Below are 9274 nucleotides of genomic sequence, written 5' to 3'. Positions count from 1 at the left end.
TTACAGTCTACCAGAGGAAACGCCACATAAACAAATACTGTCAGCCGAAACCGGTTTGGCTCAGTGGATAGAGCGTCGGCCTGCGGACTGAAGGGTCTCGGGTTCGATTCCGGGCAAGGGCATGTACCTTGGTTGCGGGCATATCCCCAGTAGGGGGTGTGCAAGAGGCAGCTGATCGATGATTCTCATCGATGTTTCTAACTATCTCTTCCTCTCTATGAAAAATCAATAAAATATATTTAAAAAAAAGAAAAAGAAAAGAAGAAATAGTAACTCTTAAATCCTGTGGGTTTGGACACTAGGCTCTAATGTGATAAGTAGAGTTTCCAAGCCCAAGCCATTTTCCCCAACAGTAGGGTGGAGAAGGAGTTCCTGTCCACACTGGCATCTAAATCCAGGAAGTCCTAGCTGAATACTCCTCCCACTTATTTTTATTGTCATTCTTTATTCCTGTTGGGCCATTTCAAGGGAAGAAAGAAAAGCAAAATTGTAATTCGTTCAGTGAGCCAGATTTACTAAGTGCCTGCCCTTCTGTCAGAAGAATGGAGCTGGGAGTGGCAATGGGTCACTGAAGGGAAGTATATACTCTGAGAGTTTGTTTTATGTGGCAAAATGAGCATCTGCTGGCTCTGTTAGAACTGTGCTATGTGGTCTGACTGCGCATTTTATGGGAAATACATGATTCTTGCTCTGGTTTTTAAGGGGAAAGCTGGGAGACTAAACTATTCATCTCAGACTGGGCTATGCTGCAGTTAAAATCAGACTGAACACAAAAATTTGGGGGTTTGCTTATATCAGCAATTTTCAACTGGTATGCCACAAGAATTTTTATTTTTTATTTTTCTATGAAGATTGGAGAGGTTTTTACTTGTTTTATTAGTTTTTATAATAAGTTTTTGTTGTTGTTGATTTTAGAGAGAGAGGAAGGGAGAGAAACATTAATGTGAGAGAGAAACCAGTTGCCTCCTCTATGCCACCCACTTGGGATCGAACTCACAATCCAGGCACGTGCCCTGGATTCAAACTGATAACCTTTCTGGTCACACTGACCAGAGCCATGAGTGCCCATAAAAACATTATTCATGATAGTCAAAAGGTAGAAATAACCCAAATGTCCATCAACCGATGAATAAATAAAATGTGCTATAGTCATACAATGGAGTATTTCTTGGTAATAAAAAGAGATGAGTACTGATACATGCTACATGTATGAACCCCAAAAACAAGCTAAGTGAAAGAAGCTAGTTATAAAGGACCATCCTCTTCCACTTCCACTCAGCAATCTGGTATTTCTAATCTTCAAAATACAAGGAGGAAAGTGTTGAGCCCAAGTAGCTTGTATAACAAACAGTAATAAAAGAACAATGCATAAGTGAACTGTGAGTTACAGCTTAAAATTCAAAGGGGGATTCTTATTGATGATCGATCTATTTATATAAGTCTGTTCTTTTAAAACGGCTTATTTTGTGTAACCTTATGTAAAGCAAGTACTAGTAGCATCCTTATTTACAAATATCGAAAAGGAACTTAAGAGAGATCAAAGGATTAATTAGGTAAGTCACACCTCTGGTGGGCGATTTCTTTTCCTGCAAAATGAGTTTTGTTGGAGTATACATTTCTTTGCAACAACAAAATATTTTCATTTTGGACCTTCTCTGAGTTGGCAAGCAATTCAGAAGCAAAATTAGTTTACTAACTCAGACGTATCTCTACTAGATCATTATGGGAAATAAAGTCCTGCGCTCCCCAGGGCAACCGAGGTGGAGGTGGAGGGCGTGCAGCTGCGGAACGGATTTTGAGAGCGGTGGGGACGCATTTTTAGAACGGACCGGAAAGAGGAAGTGTGTTACACCAGCCAGATGACCCACTCCCGCTGCAGCGGGCGCGGCGCGGGGTCCGTGGAGTTTCGGCTGCTCCCGACGGCCCTAAACCTTTGAGTCACCGGTGACAGGTGAAGGCGACCGCAGGCTCCTGACCTGCTTGTTCCGGCGGTGACTTGACTGGCGCTTTAGCCGCTTCCCTTTCTCTGTTCTTGCTGACCTTGGCCCAGGGTCGGAGCCAATGGCGGCTTGGGCCATTGTCAATCTGAGCAGAACCGCTGCACCCTGCTTGCGGGTTTTAGGCCCTGGAGCCCAGGCGGCTTTTCCGTGCGTCTCCCCAGGCTTTCAGCCCCATCCCCCGGGCTGTAGCCCCGCTCGGGGTCGGACGCTGCACCGCACCACCGCAGCCCCCGCTGGGCACAACAAGTGGTCCAAAGTCCGACATATCAAGGGTCCCAAGGACACTGAAAGGAGTCGCATCTTCTCCAAGCTTGCTTTGAACATCCGCCTAGCGGTTAAAGGTGAGAACCTGACCGACACTCACGGCTGGTCCTACTGCTCTCTCTGCGCCCAAAGCCTCATTTGCCTAGTTTGTCCGGGAGCTGGGCCAGGACCTATCCCATCGTTGGCCCTTCATTTTTCTAAAGACAGAGTGAATTAAAAATTTTTCTAAAACATTTCTCCTACATATTCCATACAAACACTGGATAAAATATTCTAAACTAACCGAGAACAAAGTGGTAATTTGCCACTCTTCTGGGTAATGAGGGGGTATAGGTCTGGAAATAATTAAATGAGATGACTTCACTCATTCTTTTCTATCTCAGAAGGAGGCCCCAACCCTGACCTCAACAGCAGCCTGGCCCACATCTTAGAGGTGTGTCGCAACAAGCACATGCCCAAGTCAACAATTGAAACAGCGCTGAAAATGGAGGTGTGTCCTCAGCTTGACATTCTTGTTATTAGAGCTTCTACAGGATCCATGTCTGAAAGGCCACCAAACACTCCTTAAGTCATCAGAGAGAAGGGTAGTAATGTGGTTGACACCTTCAATCCAGAGCCCTTTGGTGGCTCTCCTTGGCCATTGGTTATGGGAGTACAATCAAGAATAGGGTGGATAGACAATGTACAGAGTCATAGGACCTAGGATTGAGGATTGCGCAGCTGAGTTGTGAGGAGATGGGGTAGAAAGAGTAAGCACAGTGTGGGGCAAGTTCTGATGTTAGATTGAGGAAGGATTTGTTTTCTGATATTTATGCACAAAGGAGAAAAGCCAGTAGAAAGAGGGAGAGTTCAGATGATAGTGATAGAGCCCAGGTGAGAGGACATCTCTTCCTCTGGAACAAGTGGGAAGGATCTGAAGAAGTAATGCTCATCTTAATAGCTAATAACTGAGCGCTTACTGCAGGCCAAGCACTTTGATAAGAAAATGGAATGTTGAAATCCTCAGAACAACCTTAAGTGGAAACTGAGACACGGCAAGATTAGGTGACTTGACCAACTGAAAACAGACAGACTCCAGAACCTTGCTCTATCACAAATATTGTTTTCATGTTGGCCTGGTGTAGACAAGGTGGTAGAGTCGGGATTTTTCCCCACCTGGTGGTATTTTATTTTCTTTGTGCAAGAGGAAGGGAGAAGTTATCAGTTGAGAGTTCCTGGGAAGGCAGCAGGCAGGGTGCTTGGAGAAAGTGGCAAGGACTAGATGCATGGGCAAAGTGGCATGGGAGATAAGATTGGTCATTATAGTTTTTTATTAATTGTTTGAAATTTGGAGGCCATGCTATTTTCAGTGGCTCTTGTGAAAAGGCGTAGGTGTGCAACTTTGTGTAGTGGTGCTCAGCAGCCCAGGGGTAGGAGCAGCCCAGGGGTAGCACAGGTAGATCTCATAAAGGATAGGAGGCAGGAGGTTGAGTTTTGGTTGGAGTTATAAAGGTGGGCAAGGTGTGAAATTCGGCTGCAGAGAAGAGGAATCAAAGCTGGGACATTACTAATTGGTCATTCAGGGACCAGAGAAATAGACTCCCTTCCAGGTAAGGAGTGATACTAATTACCTTAAATGTTGGTCTCGTGGGCCTCCTCTCAGAGCAGGGAGGGAAGAAACACAAAAATAAACACTTGAGAGCTTGGGCTTAAGCCCAAAGAGCCCATTCATGGAGTCAACTGTACGGTGGTGGTGCCTGTGGTTCTGGGCTGACATGCAGGGAGGGAATTGGGAAACAGGAAAATATGCTTATGTTGTTTTTTGCAGAAAACCAAGGACATTTATTTGTTATATGAATGTCGAGGCCCAGGTGGCTCTTCTCTGCTCATTGAGGCATTATCTAACAGTGGCTCCAAGTGCCATTCGGACATCAAACATATCCTGAACAAGAATGGGTAGGTGTGTGGGGAAAGTGGAGGAGCCTCAGTGGATAGAGCGTCAGCTTGGGGACTAAAAGGTCCCGGGTTCGATTCTGGTCAAGGGCATGTACCTTAGTTGCGGGCACATCCCCAGTGGGGGGTGTGCAAGAGGCAGCTGATCGATGACTCTCTCTCATCGATGTTTCTAACTCTCTATCTCTCTGTACAAAATCAATAAAATATATTTTAAAAAAAAGAAAAGAAAAGAAAGTAGAGGAGACTTTAGGTTCCAATTCTGTGCAAGGAAAGTATTGTCCGTTGGTGCTGGTTCAGATTTTATACATTCTTCATCCTCAGCTGAATCTAAATGGGATCATTTAGTCTCCCTTAATGTGTTCTGTACTAGGCAGGATCCAAAAGACTTGTTCATAACAGTCGAAGGGGCTCTTTATCCCATCTCATCTATGGCCTTATAATGTCCACATCTTAAAATGTACCCTCAGGACTGGAATCTAAATGGCATAGGAATTGATGAGCAAAGTCTTGCATCCTCTAAACTTAAGTCATGGCAGAAAATAGAGGGTGGGGATATATTTGGATTATTCCCTTGCCCCCGGGGTGGCTGCATCTTCAGGAAGAGAGCTGCTCCATGTCCGTATATGCGCCAGAGGTGAGGTGGGAGAGAGACATGCAGTGCTGTGTGGAAGCTGAGCATCTAACAGCATTTGTTCTGACCCATTTCCTTTATCAGGGGAATGATGGCTGAAGGAGCTCGCCACTCCTTTGACAAAAAAGGGGTGATTGTGATTGGAGTGAAGGACAAAGAGATGAAAGAAGTGAGCTTAGAACGTGCCCTGGAGCTGGCGATTGAAGCAGGAGCTGAGGATGTTAACGAAACTGAAGACGAAGAGGAACAAAACATTTTTAAAGTAAGTATGAAGCCTTAGCGTTTGGTGGACTTCCAAGAGGGCCTCATAGATGCATTAAGGCATGCCTCTCTCAGTTTCTTCTTTCCTGCCCCTGGGGTACAGGTGAGGTAAAAGGTTTCACCTATTGCACAAACATTTATTACGTGAATACTAGATAGGAATTACTCTACCCAGGACTGTGAGGAGGACTCAAAACAATTGAAAATGATATCTCTGCCAGTGAAGAACTTAAGCCTAGAGATATAGAAGTTCTATTCAAGTCTTGTGACATTCTGTCTAGTTTTGTCCTGTTATCTCCTGGCTCCTCATCCCTTGACTTTGCTTTGTCCCTAGTTTATTTGTGATCCCTCTTCACTGCATCAAGTGAGGAAGAAGCTGGACTCCCTGGGCTTGTGTCCTGTGTCCTGTGCACAAGAATTCATCCCCAACACAAAGGTGCGGCTGGCTGACCCTGACCTGGAGCAGGCCGCCCACCTCATCCAGGCTCTGGGCAACTATGAGGACGTGATCCAGGTCTATGACAACATTGAGTAACTAGACTGTGTGTGCCCTCCACCTCCTTCCTAGGCAACTGGCAGCTTGTTCTGGAGCACAGGCTTCTACAGTGTCCTCTAGACTGAAGTAGGTCTGCAGCCTAGCAGGTTCAAAGGCATAAGATCTACAGCTTTGTGGACACAGGAATCCGCATACTTCTCAAGGGCCTCTTTGTCAACTCCTCTGGTGTCTCAGAGCGCTCCTAGATGAGTCTCCTCATTCCCTCCTGATGCAGAGTGGGGCTGGTCAGCTGGTCAGACTGTGATCTCAGGAAGTTGGCCCTTCGGGGGATGGGCTGTGAGGGCCCATTTACTCTTAAATAAGAGTGTTGCTGCATTGTTGTTGTATGGCTCATGAGTTTTCCTGGGTTTGTGTCCAGATGGTTAGGACCCTCTTGACTACCTTTCAAGTCTATAAGCCTAGTTCTACTACTCCAATCCCAGGACTGTTGTTTTGGGGTCTTTTTTGTTTGTTTTTTAATTGACTATAGAAATGTAACTCTCTCCAGATACTCTGTGCTCTAATGCTGGTTTGATGGCCTAAACCTGTCATTCATTCATGCAACTGATGTTTATCAAACACCTACTATGTACCAGGAACTATACTTATCAAGAGCATTAGCTGTTCAATTGGTACCCTGTGTTAGACCCTACTCTAAGACATAGGGCCTCAGGGGGAGCTGTCCTAGGGCAGTGCAAGCTGCTCCACATGCATTCTTGTTCTCTTTGTGTGCCAGGGAGCTGAAGGCTCTGGCCCAATAGGAAATCAAGTGCCAATGATAAGAGACTCCTGCTTTGCCCAGGTTCCTGTGTGCTCTAAAATTTGTTAGAGTGGACAAGTCAGCAAATTAGGTTACACTCAGAAAAGGCCATACGAAGCTGGTTTAGAAAGCTGTTTGATCCCCAGAATGCTCAACCGTAGCTCCTCTTCATCCCTAATGGCAGATGATGAGGTACTGGGAACTGGAGAGGAAATGAGAACAGAAGGCTGGATCAAAAGCCTGGCCAGGTGGGAAATAGGACCCTTGGTACCTTTTGCTTCTAATAGTCACTTCTGGGTTTAGAGAGACCAGGAATGCCAATCACCTGTTCTGGAGCCCATCAATCATGTCAGGCCTGGACTGGCTTTTTGATCCCTGCAATTCAGCTATTTATAAGCCAGTCTGAGTTCAGAGCAATTTTCCTAAAGAAATCTCAGGTAAATGAAGATGGAAAAGAACTAAAATGAAATTAGTTATAGATGATAACTTCAGCTTCTAGAAAAAACAGATTGCTAATTCTTTGATGACTTAAGCATCTGAAGAGTGAAGGCTAGGGAAAGGAAAACCAATGAAATAACCCATGATCATGCCAAAGTATATGCTCTTATACCTCCTTTCATTATCGTTATACTACCTGGGATTCTTTAGTTTTTAAAAGAAAACTTATCTAAATATCTGAATAGCACATCATTAAAATAGGGCAACTTAAAAGTTTAAATGATACTTGATAAATTATAATGTATTTTATTTGGTATTCACAACAAACCTAGAAAATAGTTAGGCCAAGTATTTTATGCACAAATAACCTCATACCAAGCAGGTAAGAACAGGTCTAATACTAGTACATCTTGTATTGATAGACCTTAGTTTACAAAATAGCTGTTTTGTAAATGTTGAGTATAAACTTGGAGGAGTGTGATCATTACTAAACTAAGGAAGCCCACTCTGGAAGAAAATTTGTTACTTATGTGGATTAGTGCTTTGATAGGATTTGTTAATAGGGATTCTTTAACCAATTTTCTTACATCAAGGCATACTAGATGGCTCTGCACTGACCCCTGGTGGTGCCTCAGTCTTTCCTGCAGTTAATATGGGAAAGGCGGAAATGAAACCTTACTTGAACTTGTTCTGCCTCTAGATATGGTAAAGAGAACCTTACCTATACAGGGTAGTTAAATAACTATTTAACTGAATAGTTAAAGATGGTATGAGTTATTCTGCCAGTAGCTATTATTTCCCAAAGAATATGTCAATATATTGCATATGTCAATATATGCAAATATTTACAATATAATGTTAAATGGAAAACAAAGATGCAAAACTATATGTATTGTAAGGCCCAAATTTAAAATATGTATCATGCCATAAAAATGTCTTTTTAGCCCTAGCTGGTTTGGCTCAGTGGATAGAGTATCCACCTGTGGACTGAAAGGTCCCAGGTTCGATTCCAGTCAAGGGCCTAATGCCTGGGTTGTGGGCTTGATCTCCAGTAGGGGGCGTGCAAGAGGCAACCAATCAATGATTCTCTCTCATCATTGGTGTTTCTCTCTCTCTCCCTCTCCCTTCTCTAAAATCAATAATTTATATATATATATATATATATATATATATATATATATATATATATATATATATATTTTTTTTTTTTTTAATGTCTTTTTAAAAAAGGCTAAAAGAAATTGTAGCCGAAACCGGTTTGGCTCAGCGGTAGAGCGTCGGTCTGCGGACTGAAAGGTCCCAGGTTCGATTCCGGTCAAGGGCATGTACGTTGGTTGCGGGCACATCCCCGGTATGGGGTGTGCAAGAGGCAGCCGGTCGATGTTTCTCGCTCTCTATCTCTCTCCCTTCCTCTCTGTAAAAAATCAATAAAATATATTAAAAAAATAAAAGGAATTGTACCAAAATGTCAAAACTGGTTATCTCTGGATGATGATGTTATAACTGAGTTTTATTTTCTAAAAAACTAGTCACAATATTGTCCAACTAGGAAGGCAGCATGTGAGAAGATGGGAGTCAGGCGTACCTTAAAGTCAAAAGGATGGGCTCTGGTCCTGGCCTGCCCTAGCTTTATCTTTGGTCACTGTCTTAGCAACATAAAATTATTTAGCACCTTATAGCTGGCTTGGGTTCATTTTCAGGCATCCTTTCAGTGGGTTGGAGGTATCTGTGATAGGCTCTATCCATTGCTTTGACTTTTAAAATAAGCGTTCATGTGATATGTAACTTCCCCCCACCCTCTGCTAGAGGCCCTGCTGAATGAAACAGGAACAGTGAAGGCTCTGCCTCCAGCCCACTATGAAGATTCATCCATGTGGTTGAGTTACTTTCTTTTCTGTCTCTGAAACATAGCATAGCAGTCAATAAAACATCAAACTCTAAGAGATCCCAACTTTAGACTTTTATTTGAATCCTTGGAGACTGCTCTGGAGACATTCTATAAAGATAAATGAACCAGTAGTTCCGACAAAACAAAATGTTATGAGAGATACCACACTGGTCTTAACAAATCACTTTCTCTATTCTGTCTCCAGGCAGCAGTTTTTCTCTCTCATTTTTTTCTCTTTCTCTGTCACTGCCAGAAAAGTAACATTTATTGTTGTTTTTGTTTTTTTAAAGCCAACCCCTATTGAAATATATACCAATAAAAGTCCCATCTAATCCCATCGTCTGTAATATAACTACCATTTACCTATATTACTCTACTCGTTGGAACCAATCTGCTGGGGAACAAATTCTGTCAGTTGCTAGAAACTTTGGATGAGAACTTAACCTCTCTGCAGCTATTTCTTCAACTGTAAAATAGGGATAACAGTACCTATTTCATACAGTTGTTTTGAGAATTAAGTTAATATACATGGTGGAGCAAAAGTAGATTTACAGTTGTAAGT

At 43.0% G+C, this 9274-nt stretch overlaps 1 protein-coding gene across 1 annotated transcript; it reads left to right on the top strand.

Moving 5' to 3' along the window:
- The first annotated feature begins 1826 nt into the window (after window positions 1-1826).
- TACO1 (translational activator of cytochrome c oxidase I) lies at window positions 1827-7690 on the top strand. The gene is made up of 5 exons (XM_084862211.1): window positions 1827-2341; window positions 2648-2754; window positions 4072-4199; window positions 4915-5092; window positions 5426-7690. Exons 1-5 carry the CDS (start codon window positions 2062-2064, stop codon window positions 5624-5626), a joined length of 894 nt encoding a protein of 297 aa, XP_084718337.1. The 5' UTR covers window positions 1827-2061; the 3' UTR covers window positions 5627-7690.
- Window positions 7691-9274: the final 1584 nt, after the last annotated feature.

The sequence above is a fragment of the Pipistrellus hanaki genome, assembly GCF_964339955.1.
Source record: "Pipistrellus hanaki genome assembly, chromosome: 16".
Classification (NCBI taxonomy): domain Eukaryota; kingdom Metazoa; phylum Chordata; class Mammalia; order Chiroptera; family Vespertilionidae; genus Pipistrellus; species Pipistrellus hanaki.
The sequence above is the reverse complement of the archived record's forward strand: the minus strand, read 5'-3'. Positions and strand labels throughout refer to the sequence as shown.